Genomic DNA, 17,475 nt, shown 5'->3' with positions numbered 1-17,475 from the left:
TCTAATCACAGCCATGCACATAGCACACGGTGGGTTAGCTGTCAAGATCATATAGGTATCTAGTGTGCTATTTTTAGTTTCAGTACAAGGGGCATCTAATTTTAGCTCACGGCTAATTTAAGACCTACCTCTACATTCAAATAAAAAAATAAAAAAGGTCAGTCAAGTCTATTTTTAGCTTGGTCCCAAAATTGGACACATGTTTTTCAGCGATCATGATAGTTGAGACTATTTTAAAGGTCATATTCAAAACTACTAGATCTGTTTTCTCATGATATTTCCTTTTTAAATAATTAACTTTGCACTATAAAGAGTACATAGTCCGTATTCTTTTTGTTTGCTTTAAAATACAATCAAATATTTAGTATAACGTTAGAAGTCCTGAAGTCCTGTAGCTCACTTGATAGATTATTGCGTTGGCTGGATTTGATCCCTGGTGTCACACACTGATGTAATGCATAACACAGTTTGTATAAAAGCATTTGCCAAATGCATTTATGTTAAAGGTGTCATGAACTGCCTTTTTTATTGTTTTATACTATTGTATGAGGTTTACTTGTGACGTTCGCGTGGTTTTTACATTCAAAAATATCAAAATCAATAAGTAATAAGCTATTTTCTACCCGTGTTTTGACAAACGCTCATTTTCAATGGCCGTGCCGCATTGAAGACTTGGAAGTAAACGCCCACTGCTATGATTGGATAGCAGTTTGCTTAGTTGAAGCCTTCTGTGAATTTGGTTAGACACATAATGTTAGGTTAGACATTATCAGGGCATATCAAGCGATCTCTAACAAAGCAATAGTGACGCATAGTACAAATATGTTTTACTCACATAAGATTGCTGCTCCATTCCTGTCGGATCCAATATTGACTGCACAGCACTGCTTTTTAATTTTGTCTCTCTGCAAATCCAGCGTCGACCTGGACTTTGTTCACCAAGGAATCCGCGGTGAAATGAAGCGAACACACGCTCAATGTTTTTCCCACGTGAGCTGGAACGTCTTTAAAAATGAACTTCAACCACGCATTCCTACTGTCGGAATCCGAAGGAAGGTGCAGCGACTGTGTTCTTCCACAACCAGGCACTGACTGCACAATATTTTGCGATCTTTAACGGTATGTTTATTGCTTGTTCGCTCTATCTGGTTCTGCGCAACTTGTGTTACTTCAGTACTGTCATGCGCGAACCAGTGGGCGGGGCTAGAGAAGTAGTCGTTGATATTCTTCTGTGGAGGCGGTGTTCAACCTATAGATGCATTCCAGGACCTGGCATTCGCTGGGCCTCGTGTCAATAACAGTTGTAATCTCAGTAACAAGGGTGTTTTCAGGTGTGCCACTTACAGGATGTTCGCTTGAATATGATATATAACCTCTTATATAACAAAAGCTCGGGTTAAAATCGAGGTCTTAATTCATGACACCTTTAATGTTTATTACTGTCAATACATTTCTTCATGTTATTTCACGGTGTATTAACTAATGTTAACAGTGACAATGTTTGATTTTAAAATGTATTAGTAAATGCTTAAATTAACATGAACTAAGGTTAATAAATGCTTTAGAAGTATCGTTCAATGTTAGTTCATGTTAGCTAATGCATTAACTTATATAACATATACAACCTTATTGTAAAGTGTTACCAAGTAAAAGCAGAAACTTCTACAACGAGTCAATCAAACTTAAAGTGTGAAAAGTTATGATTTAAATACAATTTGGCAAACTGCCTTCCTCTTATAGTTCTTTAATTAAACAGATTTTCAGTGAGTCAGATGTCAGACAGGATGTTGAGTAATTATAATGACATCACTAGTTAATATTTAAGCTATGTGACTTCATGCGTTTCTATTTGCTGTCATTAAAAAATAAACTGAGGTTGAATCCATAGCAACATTGTACTAGGTGTGTATTTTCTTAAGCTATTTTTTATCGTAAAAAGTGAAAACGTGTAGCTGTTACAGTTCATTACTTTGATTTAATCTGGAACTTGATTTTGATAGTGGAACCAGCAGGCTGATACAGTCATGTTAAGTAATATTTTTGAAAAAAAAAATTAGAATTAAACACCACACTCATTATGATACGTATGTGTAAGATATAACATTTATGACCTGTTATATGGCTCATTGTTTCTCATAGTAGAAAAATGATGCATTAAACTGTACCATTAGATGCAACTGCAAACTTTGATGATACACAATAAATAGACATCTAGTTTTTTTTTACTTCTTCTGTGGGGAAGCAATTACATTCCTCATATACAGACTTGTTATAAAGACCTGAGAAAAAGAGATTTCTTTTAAAAGTAATCAAATATATAATTAAAAATGTTTTTATTCACACAGTAAAAAAACAACTGTTGTATGTGTGTGTGTGTGCTTTATGACCTTAATGTGCTGACCAGTGGAATGTGATGATGAAAGCAGGAAGTTGGCAACTTGTTTTCTCTCTTTCTTTCTCTCTCTCTCTCTCACACACACACCTGTACTGTTTGTAATAAGAGCCACGTGGTCTCAGATGTGTATAAATTGAAGAAAGGCTGATGCATAACTCCACAAGGTTTTTTTGATCGGTTTGGATTTCTCCTTAACAGGACTTAAACACTAACTCTTTTCAAAGATGGTCAACATTAAAATCTGCACATTGTGCCTGCTCTTATTTGGCCTTTTCAGCACGGAGATAGAGGCAGGTGAGTGAGCTACTGTGTTTTACAACATTATTCTGCTGAATGCATTAATTGTATATGGCAAAAGGTTGAAAAAAAATCTTCTCAGTATTAAGCATTTGCTTTGAAATGCTTTTATTGTTATGACATAATGCATTAAATGCATGTCTATTATATGTTAACTTACAACTTTCTTAAGAGCAAAATAGTAATACAGAAGACGGATCTAATTACCTCTTCAAATTCCCAGTTTAATTAATTTGCACCCCTATTTTGGCAGCTCAACAAGCCTTAAAGGAACAGAAAAGTCTGTCTTCATTTAATCACCCTCGAGTTGTTCCAAGTATGAATTTCTTTGCTCTGATGAACACAGAGAACGAATGCTTGTAATGAAACAGTTCTTGGCCGCAATTCACTACCATAGTAGGAAAAATTGCTCTATAAATGTCTTTGTTCTGTTGAACACAAACTAAGATATTTTGAAGAGTTTCGGAAGGCAAACAGTTCTGGGGCACTTTTGACTAACATTGTCATTTTTCCTACTATGGTAGTCAATGGTGGCTAACTGTTTATAAGCATTCTTCCAAATAGCTTTCTCTGTGTTCATCATAAAATAGAAATTTATACAGATTTGGAACAACCTTATAGAGTAAATGATGACAGAATTTTTATTTTTGGGTAAATAATACCCTTAAGTTTATAACTATAGTAATACTATAGTATTGCTAAACTATACTATAATTATGGCTATTGTAGGTATATAATTTAAAGTTGTCATGATTTAAAAGCATGAGCGTTTGACACTGATCTAACAATCCTTTCACTCCCGACACAGCAAGATGTTGCCTCAACTATCGTAAATCACCGATAGACTGTCGAAATATGAAAGGCTACTATATCCAGGACATCACTAAAAGATGTGACATCCCTGCAATTGTGTATGTATCACTTCATTTTTCATGTGTTCCACATTTGTCCAATTATGCCTGCAACATGAATACTGCAATAAAAAGTGTGATATATTAATTGTGATAGAGGAGGTTTATACATTTGTTTGTTTGGTTGGATGGTTGGCATGGCATATATCAGGATAGAATAACAAACAATGCTGTTAATGACCTTGTTTCCTGTGTAGATAAGGTTGCCGATAATGTTGTATGTATTATGGTTCAATGTATTTCATATCATTGCAGCTTTCAGACGATGACAGGAAGATTAATATGTGCAGACCCAAAGGAAAACTGGACTCAAAAACGAGTCTCATGCCTGAAGTATGTGAAAAGTGAATTATCAATCACTAATATTAAGAAATACTATCTAACCAAATATTGTGTGTTTTTATGTAATTGACAAAACAAACGTTCTCTTTCCTTTAGAATGAAGGCAGAAAGAATGAAGACTGGCAATATGTTTTAAGATGTCTACAGAGCGCACAAAGAAGCTAAAGAAAACGTATATTTGTTACTGCTATAGTTTGAACCTGTTAAAAAATGTTATGGTTTGTAAGCCTATTTTGGGATGTTGTAAATCAATTTGGAAAGTTTTGTGTTTTTATATGACAAAATGTTTTTTTACAGCTTCTCACATTCACTGTAAAATATATTAACCATATGAACTTAAAAACTTTAGTTTGAAAGCTGCCCCTTTGTCCCTGGTTCTAGTTGCTTTTATACTTGAACCAATTTACCAAATTTCAGGCAGCTTTTGAACTTAAGTTTTAAGGTTTTTTACTTTTAAAATGTTTTTTTAAATAATGGTTTATATTTTAATATGGATATAAAATGTGCATGTGTATTGAAAAGACTCGCATACTAGAGACTATTCCACATGGTTTCTGTAACTTAAATGTTACAAATTGTAAATTGAACGTATGTTCTTCGTTCAGTATGTTCTCTTTTGTGGAACGGCCTAGTGCTGCCCTCTTCTGTTCAAAGCCAGCATTACAAGCTAGGTGTTTTTACCTTTGGGTGAAATTAAATATTCAATGGAATTGCTTAAATAAATTGTAAATGACATTTTGATAATATTTATTTGATGTTGTATTTATAAATAAACGTCCTTCATTTCACTTTCTATTGCTGTTGTGTATCTACTCAGCATATTTTTCATATTTCCTGAAATTTAATCCAAGGCATTTGCACTGAAATGTACCAAAGACTATAATTTAAGGAAACACAATCTTAAGAGGGCTTAAAGCTCATGAATAAAGCCTTTAAAGAAATGTCTAAATGAAACAGAGCTCTAAAGTATTCAGATATACTGCATCTATGTGATCTGACATTTTTTGTCAAACATCTCAACTAAAACTGACAGTCTCTTGTTTTGATAAGTCTAAAAATGATGAAGCAGTCTGAGCAATACCTGTCATGTATGGCTATACTCTACCTGACACACATGCCTACTGTATACAGCACATGTACAGTAGGTGCATGACAGTGTAAGAGTCGCCCATTGGTATATTTAGTAATAATAAAAAAAGGGTGCATTAGACAATTTGGAAAGCTGCTTTAAAATAGCTTGCTGCCTACTGTATGTAAACTATATGGTAAAGCTGTTTGAATATCATCTGAGTGAATAGTTTCAGTACCCATCCATTTACACGTATACACTCAACTGAAGATTTCTGCAGGTGTTTGGATAGCATGACTAATCTCAGTGAAGGGGTTTTTGTTTTTTACTTCCTTTTCCTCTGGTTTTGTGAGTCTTTGTTTCTCTCCTTTCAGATTTCACCTTCAACCAAGATAAAAAAGTTTGTTAAAAGTATGAAGTTACACAATAAACACATAGCTGATGTTTGCATCAGGGGCATTAGTAAAAAGACTGTTGGATTACATTACAGAGTTTATGGAATATGTCTAGAAACTAGTAACCGAACAACGGCGGTACCTATTGCATTGGTTTTGTGTCAATACAATAGAAATGAATGTATACTGCCATTGTTCGGTTACCAACATTCTTCAAAATATCTTCTTTTGTGTTCTGAGGAAGAAAGAAAGTCACACAGGTTTGAAATGACAAGGGGGTGAGGAAAAGATGTCAGAATTTTCATTTTTGTTAAATCAACATGAGTCTTGCTGGAAATCATATTGCTGATGATGTTTTAAAAAACTGCTGTGAATATATAAATAAAAAAGGAAGAGGATGTGGATGGAATATAAATCAGTTAGCAAAGAAATATCAGATTGCAGATATATAGAGAAAAAACAACATCGATAATCCCGAATGTATATTTGAAATATTAGAAATAGCAATACTGATTTAAGAAGGAAATGATTAAGTATAAATATGATCTAAATTCCCAGTAGTCGGCAGTAGGTGGCGATATCCCGGCAAGATGCAACGCGCCCAAAAACAGAAGAAGACGTGTGCGTTCGTGCAGAAAGACAAGAGTGCTGTGGCTGAGCGCATGGTGCTGCGCAGAACTATCCACCCTCACTTTAATAATAGCTGACAAATTGAAAAAAAGCAGAAACATTGTATAAGGATCAGTTCATCCGTGAAAAGTAAGTTAATGATTTTTCTGTACGCCAGCGGAGTGTAATGATATTTGATAAAGTAGTAGGATGGCCTTTGACAGTTTAATGGGAATGTCAAGCACTATGAACTTGCACAACGCTTCAGTGAATGACACGGTTACTTATTGCGTAATACTTTTTGTTTTGTATTCGTTTTTACGAATCTGGTAATATAATTGTTAAACATGCACACTTCTAGAATGGATCAACTAACCCCTCACCTTGGTAATGGCAATGGCTTATATGCGGAAGTCCATTCATTTTATTCTTGAAAAACGATCCGCAGCTTTAATATCGCAACAATCCTATTTAGGTCTACTTAAAGGATCATAATTGGATATTATTTCTGATTCATTTTGTTTCTGATTAATGGTTTTCTTACCACAAATAAATGGCATCTTAAATATTCTTGCTTCGCCCACGCGTGCACGTGGACAGGAAGTGCCTACAACGTTTGACCTTAACGTGGTGACATTAAATAAATGCTTTACATTTTTTATCCATGCTTATTTTTAATTCGTACATTTAATTAGGTTAACACTGTTTTAGAGACCAGCAATGTTTTTTTTTACATCTGTCATTTAAATGATAAATGTCATGACACATGGCATGCTCTTTAACGTGTGATTTCTGGGTCACCTTGGAGTTGTCCTATGGAGTTTTTTTTTTTAAGTTTCACTGTAAAATCCAAATCATAATAAAACACTAGGTCTTTATAGCTGTTTGTGAGAGGGGAATACTCTTCAAGAAATAGTAGTCAGATTTACAATAGAAATCATTATGCAGCATCATTCCTTATGAATGTCTCATTGTGATTGTGACACTCACATGTCTCACACTAGTATATACCCTTGTGTCATACTCTCTTCTCTTCAGTTAGATACTTCATGGTCTTTAGGCCATGCTTTGTGGGATAAAATTTCAATGCACCCAGATCCAATTGGGTAAATCTCTGGATCATGTCTCGGTTCAGTAAAGTAATGACATACATTTTTTTAAAGCACATTTCTAAGCTTATTTTAGGCGCCATAACACGTGAAATAGCCGAGACCTCCATTGTTAACAATGAGGATGTGAGGTTGAGTTTACATTTATGCAAAGCGACTAAAGTTGGGTTTATCCATATGGGTTGGGCTTAGTTTAGGCGAAATGAGTTTATTCATAGATGTCCTGACTGACTCATTCATTAGCCCTCTGAAGTATTCTGTTGCAATTCTTAACCGGTTGTAAAAAAGGCGCCAACTGTGGTTTTGAGGTATTGAAATAGAAAAACTTGATCTACCAGAAACGGCTCCTTCCGTTTAGTTTAGTTTTTACAGTTTCACATGATCTGACTACTGATGTTGTGACATCTGACTGGTGGTTTTTGTCACTAGCTTTTTATGGTGAATTAGTTTGTGGTTTAACTTTGCACAAGGCTGAATGTATCGCTGACTGTTCGTGGACTCGTGATCTATGCGAAATGTCAAACTCATCATTATATAATGTCAATCGATTTCTATCAGCGTTGATCAGCCTTTAACTAGCCGTGGAGCCGCTGCAGAGGGTGGTTCTGCTTTTTGGATGGATTTCAGCGAATCAAAAGACTGACTCTTTGTTAACAGATCAAACTACTCTTGGACTTTGAATTTGGGGGGTCGTGTTTATGAATTCACAAGACCTCAAAAAGGGCTCTTTGTCTGGGCAGAATCTTATAAAAACCTCGGTTATTAAAGGCCATCTCTTCCATTTCAGATTCAATGGCTGGAACAATAGATCAAGCAAAGATGAAGTTTTCGAAGATGGTAAGTTTTGTTTGTTTCCTAAATTTCCTAAATGTGTGTGTAAGTCCGATTTATTGTAACCTGATGAATGTAATGTTTCCTTTTTGACAGGTTAACAGTCGCTCGTACACCAGGTTCAACCAGACCCCCGATGGAGAGAGCAGCCATGTGGAGGTGAAGATGTCTGCGGACACTGAAGAAGAGGAAATGGACGGTGCAGAGCAGGGTCATATAGGGCATGAGATGTACACGAGATCCCCCAGACGTCCGGCGTCGTGGAACAAATGGAAGATTTGTGCTTCAGTCACTGTTGTGCTGCTCCTCGTCTGCATTGGTGATTGCTTTTGCAATACATTTCATTATATATTTTTATATTTTAGTTAATGTGATGTACAGTTTAAGTTACATTTTAATGATTGACCAATCAGAATCAAGTATTCCGAAAAGTTAAAGGTTTGTTTGTCAAGATGTTCTCATTTTCTAATACCCTTGGTTGAAACAGCACTCATAGTTTTCCTCTTCCCTGTATCAGGTTTCCTCATTGGCTACTCTGTCCACCATCAGCCTGAGACGCCTCCCTGCCCGTTATCAAGCACTCAGCAACCAAGACAAGAAGTTCAACCACCGGTTTTTGATAATCCTAAACCCAGTATGGATTGGAGTGATGTTGTTAAACTTCTGAATGAGACGCTGACAGCTGAAAGCGTTCAGAAAAGAATCTGGTATCTGTTCATATAGAATATGATAGTTCGTTGCTGCTTGTTGATGCTTGTTTCACATGGAGAAAAAATGAAAGACTTTTATTTTTAAATGTACACATTTAATTGTACCGTCCTTTTGTAATTCGGATGTTCAATGTTCTTCTTCCTTTAAGTGAGTATTCAGTTGTCTATAAGGCAGGATCATCTGAAGATTACTTATTAGCTGACAAAATCCATAATTTCTTTGCAAATCTGCACATGAAAACTTGGGATGATGAACACTTTGTGAAGCTACAGTATCCTAGCAGGTCAGTGCTTTCTCTTTAGAAACTGCACACAATATGATATATGCCTCAAATGAGGGGGGGGATGAAATAACAAGCATGGTTTTCGCACACTAGCTTTCATTTACAGACCGGAGACATATTTAGAAATGTAAATGTCATATAGACTTAAAGATGGCCTATTTGCATTGCTTGCATGTTTGTAATTCAGACATTTTTAAACTGAAACAGCTCCAATCCAAACAAAGTGATGTTTGGTTCAGAAGAGATTGGAAGTCCTAAGGGGTTCTTGGCCTACAGTGCAACAGGAATGAAACAGGTGAGCTTAATATGTTGTTGCGTTTGGCAATCAAAAAGGGCTTTTAGTTTTAAGTTGATTCAGATAACAGAGTGTAGAAAGCACTGTTTTTTTTAAAGGTGCAGTGAACTGGCCGTTTTTATTTTTTTATTCTATTGTCTGATGTTTACTTTTGACGTTCGCGTGGTTTTTACATTCGAAAACATCAAAATCAATAAGTAATAGGCTATTTTCTACCCTGGTTTTGAGGCCGGCTGGAGAAACGCTCGGTTTTTAAGGGTGGGCCCGGGCCGCATAGAAGACTTGGAAGTAAACGCCCACTGCTGTGATTGGATAGCAGTTTGCGTAGTTGACTTAGTTGGAGCCTTCTGTGAATTTGGTAATAGACACGTAACGTTACTTAACGTGATTTTACTCAAATTTACGGACTTATTTCCCGGATGTGATGGCAAGGCTTTGCGTATAGTTTATATAGCCTATAGTTGTATTGTGTTTAATGATATATGACTGTACATGTCAGTATTTAAGACCCACGAACTGGACAGAAGATCACAGCGATCACAGGTCTCAAACTTTATAGTTTTCATGATAAAATAAACAGACGGTAGACTCCTGGCCAAAACGACCCGGCACCAGAAATAATACCAAAACACTTCAAAACGGCCTCCATTATTCGCAAACGGTGGATAAAACCTTGAAAAATGATATATGAGGCCGCCAAATCACAGAGATGCCGATTACAATTATTACAAATGACTAGAGGTCCCCAGCTAATACTATCAGGGCATATCAAGCGATCTCTAACAAAGCAATAGTGACGCATAGTACAAATATGTTTTACTCGCATAAGATTGCTGCGCCGTTCCTATCGGATGCAATATTGACGGCACGGCACAGCTTTTTAATTTTAGTCTCTCCGCAAAGACTTGTTCAAGGAATCCGCGTTGAAATGAAGCGAACACACGCTCAATGTTTTCCCCCCGTGAGCTGGAACGTCTTTAAAAATGAACTTCAACCACGCATTCCTACTGTCGGTTATGCAGCGACTGTGTTCTTCCACAATCAGGCACTGCACAATATTTTGCGATCTTTAACGGCATGATGCACACTCGCTCTATCTGGTTCTGTGCAGCTTGTGTTCAGTACTGTCATGCGCGAACCAGTGGGCGGGGCTCGAGAAGTAGTCGTTGATATTCTTCTGTGGAGGCGGTGTTCAACCTATAGATGCATTCCAGGACCTGGCATTCGCTGGGCCTCGTGTCAATAACAGTTGTTATTTCAGTAACAAGGGCGTTTTCAGGTGTGACACTTACAGGATGTTCGCTTGAATACAATTCCCTCTTATATAACAAAAGCTCGGGTTAAAATTGTGGTCTTAATTCACTGCACCTTTAATATGCAGTACTGGATGTTTGAAAACTTGCTTTTTTATTATTGATCGGTCAGTCTTTTAATGTTTTGAGGTTTTTTAATGTTTTTAACTAAATCAAAGGTGTGTATTTTTAATGTGGTAATAAAAATAAACATAGATGCTGGAATATCATATAATAGCATGCCATTCTCTCACAGGGTAGAGTCGTGTATGCTAACTATGGGGAGCCACAGGACCTGGCGATCTTGGAGGAGAATAAACTAAATCTAAATGGATCTGTTGTACTGATGCGGGCTGGGAAAATCAGTATGGCGCAGAAGGTAATAACGATACTCTTCATTTGTCATGTATTTAATTTAATGCAAGCTTTATATTTACAGCTACTGTAGTTATACTGTAAAGTAACCTAACCTGACAGAAATGTTTTACAATGCATTTTTAACAATAAAAAAAAAACGTTCATTTTCTACTCGCATGGTCCCTAGAAGTGCATGTACTGTATAGTTGGTGGTAACACTTTTACTAACTTTTTACGTTTTGGTAGTGTTGACCAACATGTGTTTGTGGTTGCTATAGGTTGCGAATGTTGCAAAGAAAGGTGCTGTAGCAGTTCTGATCTATCCAGACCCTGCCGACTATGACGGCATGCCTCAAGATACTGAACTCTATGGTCACGTAAGTTATGCCATTCTTGTGTTTGAGTGTCTTCACAATGTGGTTTTGCAGAGTTTTTGATTTTCTTCACTGCTTTGATGTTTTTTGTATTATTGTAGGTCCACTTGGGATCAGGTGATCCTTATACTCCAGGATTCCCGTCTTTTAATCACACCCAGTTTCCTCCTACAAAGTCTTCTGGTCTTCCTGATATTCTGGCCCAGACGATCACTGCTGACATGGCAGTCAAAATCTTTAAGTATGTTATAAGTTTAGATTGAATGTAAACCTGTGTCATTTGTTTCTAGAATACGTTCTCCTGTCCCAGTTTATTACGGTACACAGAAATAATTTGTTTTAAAGTTGATCATAATTATCACCATTATGACTTGGCTCCATTTGTTCTATTGGCTAAACAGTGGTGTTTTTCAGCCAGTATCAAAAAAAGTTTTAAACGTTATTTTGGCTGTTGCATTTTGTGATGCCGTTGTGCAGAAATGACATGCTACATTTTATTTTCTTTGAAACATTTTCAACGGTTATTCTCAAATTTCTTGCAGTAAAATGGGTGGAAACGGTGCCCCAAAAAGCTTTCAGGGTGGCTTGTCCAATTACAAGTTAGGAAATGAAACTGACCCTCTGCTCACCGTAGAAGTCAACAACGAACTTATCGATACCAAGATCCATAACGTGTTTGGAGCCATCAAAGGCTTCATAGACACTGGTGAGTCTCAGTCTTACATTGCGCTTTGCATAAATGCACATCATTATAAACATCCGTGGACCCGATGATGTTACAAATTCGTTCCGAATCCTGCAGATCGTTACGTCGTGATTGGAGCGCAGAGAGATTCCATGACCTCTGGTTTTGCCAAGTCTGCAGTTGGCACTGCTCTTTTGGTGGAGCTTGCGAGAGCTTTCTCAGAGATGGTGAAAGGTACACTCATCTCCCTGTATTTGTTAGTTGTGGTGGTGTGTGTTGTGCACTCACTTTTCGACCTCTTCGCTGTAGGTGGTTTCAGACCCAGGAGGAGTATTGTGTTTGCCAGCTGGAGTGCGGGGGATTTCGGTAACGTCGGCCTTACCGAATGGCTTGAGGTTTGTATGGGGATTGTGATGCATGATGCTTTGGCGAGAGTGAATGATGTTGTTTGGAATGCGGTTGCGACTGTACAGTGATGCGTGTTTTGTGTTATTCAGGGCTACGCAACATCACTGGACAAAAAAGCCTTTACCTACATCAGCCTGGATGGAGTTGTTACTGGTGAGTTGACTGGTCACGTTTGCATTCCAGTGAATTACAAATTTGTCCCACTCTATTACTGGATGACTCTTGTTACATTTTTGCTGTTTTAAACTGTTGATGTAGATACAGAATACTGTGAAATCTTCAATTCACTTGTTTTGCCACTGCAGGTGAGGGATCTTTCAAAGCTTCTGCCAGTCCATCGTTGCAGGGTCTTCTGCAGAAGACCCTGGAGAAGGTAAAGCATCAGCAACAGTCACTTTTTGTGTGTTATTTGTGTTACATTTTGAAATCGTAACAGCATCTGTTGTAGGGATGGGTACCGAAACCCGGTATTAAAAGAGCCCCGGGGCTAAATTATGAAAGACCGATAAGATCCGCCCTTATCGGTTCTGCTTTCGGTACTGTAGAAACACGCGGCACTGCTCCGCGCTGCGTGTCTACCCAAACATGGCGTCTCTCAAACTAAACAGATGAGTCTTCCAAAACAGATGAGACATGCGCGCAACCTATATCTATGCGTGTGTGTCTAATTTCAGTTGGATTAAATGATGTGACACAACACATTTTCTACTCGTTTATATAATAATAAATAAATCAGCCCAAATAATAGGCCTATTGTAACATTGAGAGCTTAATAATTCGTCGCTTTACTTGCATACATAGGACAAACATAAAAATCTGTCCATTAAAATACACATTTAAATATTTCAAAAAAAAAATTGTTGCGGGCGGCTATGATGAACCAACCCACTTCTTGCTGAATACAATTTATTTTACATTGCAGAAAATAAAGCAGTGTTATTCTATTCATAAATTCTTTATTTTTTTAATAAAAAATATATCCAAAAGCACCAATAAGAAAACCGTTAAAGTACCGGACCGATAAGAGTAGTAATACCGTTAAAATCTTAACGATACCCATCCCTAATCTGTTGGCTATGCATGAGAAACAAAAATCCGAATTTTGTCTCTGAATTCAAATAATTGACTTCAATTGGTGCACAGTTTTTTCCACAGTTTTTCGATCTCTCTTTTCTCTTTGAAAGGTCAAAGATCCAGTTAGTTCAAAACCGTATGATTCTCGCCTGAGCCTATTGGGGAGTTATGGTGGCACTCTTGCATCTCTGTGAGTGAATCTGTATTGTTTTTTCTTGGTATGTTGTTTGCAATGTGCTTGCTTTTTAATTCTTATCTGTTGCCATTCTCAGTCTGAAGCCCATGGAGATGGATGATGGAGCATATCCTTTCCTGACTTTCTCTGGAATCCCTTCTGTGTCGTTTAGTTTTACATCTCAAGGCGTAAGTGTTTGTTGTAGGGTCATTGCTGAACATTTAAGGTCCGGTGTATGAAATTTAGCGGCATCTAGCCATGAGTTTGAGAATTGCAACCAACGGCTCACTCCACCGCTCACCCCTCCCTTTCGAAGCACTACGGTGGTTGACACAAACCTAAGATGTCATCACATTATTGCTTCTTTACCGAAGGAGATGACGTATTAACGAAACGCACTCAGTTTGTCCTTTTACCGGCTACTGTAGAAACAACATGACGAAGTCCATGTAAGGGCCCTGCTGTGTGTGTTAATATAATATAAGAATAGCTCATTCTAAGGTTATAAAACATAACGCTTCATTATGTATCGTAAGGTCTTTATACATCTCTGATGACATAGTTATGTATATTATATTGCATTTCTGTCAATAGATCTGACAACAAATGAAACATTGGACCTTTAATGCAAATAATCACTAATAATAAGCCTACGTCATTGTTTTCTTACTTGTATTATTTTGTGAATTATTTGACATCAAATTCCTGTCTATTTTTGTAATTCAAGATGGTTTTGGGATCTTTTTTGTGTTTATGAAATGATTCTTAAAAGGGTTGATGCCTATTTTAAAGACTGTATACAAAAAGCATGGAGATGACTGCCTACCGAGTGTACTTGCTGTCTGATTTTACGACTTCCATCCAGCAGGATAGGTCTGTTGACTACAAGTATTTTGGAACGGCTCTGGATGATAAAGGTCATCTGGAAGATGTCACTAAAAGGAAAGTGAGTGAGCTGTCATTGGGCGGCGCCCAGGTGGCTGGACAGATGGCGCTTCGCCTCGTTCACAACCACATTCTCAAACTGGACGTTACCAAGTATAATGACGAGATCGACAAACGCGTCAGCGCCATCGTCTGTTACACTAACCAACTCAAAAATGCGAAGGTGACGCCATCCCTTTCAAATGCATGTTGTATAAAAAATAACGGTTAAAGTTTGCATCTCCAAAATAACCTTTTCAGTGTTCTTTTCAAATATTACAGGTCAGTAAAAGTGAGTCTGTGTCAACGAAGTGGCTGAGTGCAGCAAAGGGCTCTTTTATTCGGGCCTCGGACAACCTAAAAAATTATATGGACAACAGTAATGTGGAAGACTTGGAGATGTCTCGTATCATCAATAATCGTATAATGAAGGTGAAGTCCTTTTTTTGTTTTCTTTGTGCACACAAAGCATTCATAAAACACGGCAACCTGACTTGATTTACATGAATATACATTTGTCATTGGGCGGTCTTTACTTTGATGTTATGTTTCTTGTTTCATATCTGCTTTTGCGGATGGTTTAAGTGCCACTGACAGACAAAGGTCAAAATCTCACGTTCTTGTCGTTTATTTTCTCTTTAAAGGTGGAGCATAATTTACTCTCTCCTTACGTCTCTCTGAGAGATGTCCCATTCCGTCATATTTTCTTCGGTAGCGGGTGGCAAACGGCCTCAGACCTGGAAAACTACTTGAAAGACGTGATTGCAGGCAATACAACCCTGGACGTGGACCAGGTTTTAAGAAAATTTGCTCTGCTCACCTGGACCATTCAGGGCTGTGCCAATGACCTGGCTGGAGATATCTGGTCCTTAGACAATGAGGTCGAATGAGAACCTTGATTTTATCTTAAAAGTGTCTCGATACATGAATAACAAAACGTAAACCACACAACAAAACAATTTATATCAACAAATTGAGTGATCTGGCAGCCGTGTATCGAGAATATTTCGGCGTTTGACTTTGAAATGCACAAAAGAAGTTCAATACGGTTAATTCCATATTTAGAGTTTTGTTGATGTAATCGATAAAGGAATCTGAGCACAACGCCATAATCTAACGCCATTGCCATAACCTTGTTTTAAGGTTTATTTCAGGCTGAAGTTGTCATCCCCAGTTATATCTTTAAGTTAATGCTTTTCTGATTGACTCATAATACGTTTAAGCGCATATTGAGAAATTTTTGTATTTGGCTGCTATGTGAAAACTGAATCGCACTAATGTAAACCTGTAAACTTTTGCAGGGAATGTCTCTGCTTTTGTACCCATTTAGCAGTGACTGAGTTCTGTATTTATTTATTTATCAGTGACAGTGTTCACTATAAAAGTGTTTTTTTTTAATTATCGGAAGCAGTGCCTTCCATAATTATGACGGTTATACTGTCAGTTCTTTAAAAGCAGCATCTGCTACAGAAATACATGTTACCAACAGCTGTCACCAGAAATGTCTGTTGTTACAGGTGGAAATACACCCAAAATAATCATTTTAATACAGTTCCTCTTTTCTAAAAAACGATGAAACCAAAGGCATTTAGGACAATAGCTTTATTGTTTCAGTTATCCTGTTTTGTTGGTTTGAAACCAATATGAATTGGCAAACAATTTCCATTTCGACCAACTCGATGCTGACTCGAGCATTTCTGTGACATTTATATTTCTATTCTAAAACCATTATCGGGAGCAGTGTCTTCCATAATGTAGAGTGTTTGAAGGTAGTTTTTGCCTACCAGTGTGTATGTATCGAGGGCAGTGACCCTCATATTTCACTTTAGTGTGGATCGAATTATCGGGGACAGTGTTTCCCATAGTTTATGTATATATTTGTTCTTCATTTTATTGTGTGGCTTTTTTCTGCTTTTCTATTAGAAACGATACGTGATCTGTGGGCAGTCATTGTAGGTTGTGGGTTTTCATCTTACCGTGCTTCTCTCCTTCATTTTTGGTGGTCTGGGCACTTTCATGTCTTTTGAGTGTTGTTTGAGTTTGCACTTTTTTATATTTCAAAACAGGTGTTTGAAAAAGGATGTGGTCATTTTGCATAATAAGAACATGTCGTTTAAGGTATTAGGTTACTGTTGATTTTACATTATGGCTTCATGAATGAAGGCACTTCTGTTAAAGTTTGCTGGGCATATCGCATACTAGTCCCTTTTTCAATCTCTGTCTTTTCTTGTGGCACTTACCAGATAGTTACAATGCTTGTTTGGTCTTCCATTGCATGGTAACATGTGCATGAAACATAACTAAACATTGCAACCTTTTAAAAACGAAGCAAACAATCTTTTTGCTTTAGCTGATCGTCAAGTTACTTAGACATTTCAACTGTTATTTCTTGCCAGTTACATGCTTCAATCTTTGTTTTTTCCCCAGTCATGCATTTGATGAGCTAAAGTTGATCATAGAGTTTGTCATAATGTATCGGGTGTAGGGGTTATGAACTGTTGTTTGTGATCTTAGAACTGATCTTTGTGTGCAAAAGCTATCAACTTTAATAAACCTGGGCTTTATTCTGACTGTGTGTTTGTTTTTGTGTATGACTTGCACCTTTATACAAAGAATATAAGAACTTTATATAAGAACTGAAAATGGTTCAAGGTTTTTTTTTAAAAATAATTTTGATACCATTCTCCAATTATCTTAGTCATCTGTGTGTACCTGTTTTGCTATATTTGTGAGGACTCAACTTTTAACAGCATTCTCCAATGCAGTGAAACAAAGGCAATAGTCTTTACCAGCACAACAATTATAAATGGACCAAGCAAAGTGACAAAAATTACCTATATTGTGCTAACTAGAACTTGAAGGTATGTCACTTTATTTTTTGTAAATAAATGTTTTCAAATTGCCCGTGGTGTTGTGTGTAGTATGCTAGTTACCATGTG

At 37.1% G+C, this 17,475-nt stretch overlaps 2 protein-coding genes across 3 annotated transcripts; both read left to right on the top strand.

Moving 5' to 3' along the window:
• The first annotated feature begins 2,070 nt into the window (after nt 1-2,070).
• ccl20b (chemokine (C-C motif) ligand 20b) lies at nt 2,071-4,728 on the top strand. The gene is made up of 4 exons (XM_057322451.1): nt 2,071-2,689; nt 3,501-3,603; nt 3,859-3,936; nt 4,042-4,728. The coding sequence occupies exons 1-4, from the start codon at nt 2,620-2,622 to the stop codon at nt 4,079-4,081; spliced, it is 291 nt and encodes a 96-aa protein (XP_057178434.1). The 5' UTR covers nt 2,071-2,619; the 3' UTR covers nt 4,082-4,728.
• A 1,292-nt stretch (nt 4,729-6,020) lies between these two features.
• tfr1b (transferrin receptor 1b) lies at nt 6,021-17,106 on the top strand. 2 transcript variants are annotated; one of them, XM_057323161.1, is made up of 19 exons: nt 6,021-6,168; nt 7,915-7,964; nt 8,055-8,277; nt 8,476-8,665; nt 8,818-8,952; nt 9,160-9,247; nt 10,796-10,918; nt 11,175-11,273; nt 11,372-11,511; nt 11,813-11,976; nt 12,073-12,189; nt 12,265-12,350; nt 12,453-12,516; nt 12,669-12,736; nt 13,548-13,627; nt 13,710-13,800; nt 14,481-14,720; nt 14,819-14,968; nt 15,181-17,106. In XM_057323161.1, the coding sequence occupies exons 2-19, from the start codon at nt 7,920-7,922 to the stop codon at nt 15,424-15,426; spliced, it is 2,349 nt and encodes a 782-aa protein (XP_057179144.1). In that variant the 5' UTR covers nt 6,021-6,168; nt 7,915-7,919; the 3' UTR covers nt 15,427-17,106. The 2 variants fall into 2 exon arrangements, with proteins under 2 accessions (XP_057179144.1, XP_057179143.1); XM_057323160.1 differs by having other exon boundaries at nt 14,478-14,720.
• Nucleotides 17,107-17,475: the final 369 nt, after the last annotated feature.

The sequence above is a fragment of the Triplophysa rosa genome, linkage group LG23 (genome assembly GCF_024868665.1).
Source record: "Triplophysa rosa linkage group LG23, Trosa_1v2, whole genome shotgun sequence".
NCBI lineage: Eukaryota > Metazoa > Chordata > Actinopteri > Cypriniformes > Nemacheilidae > Triplophysa > Triplophysa rosa.
Note: the sequence above shows the minus strand (reverse complement) of the source record. Positions and strands in the feature narration are given on the sequence as shown.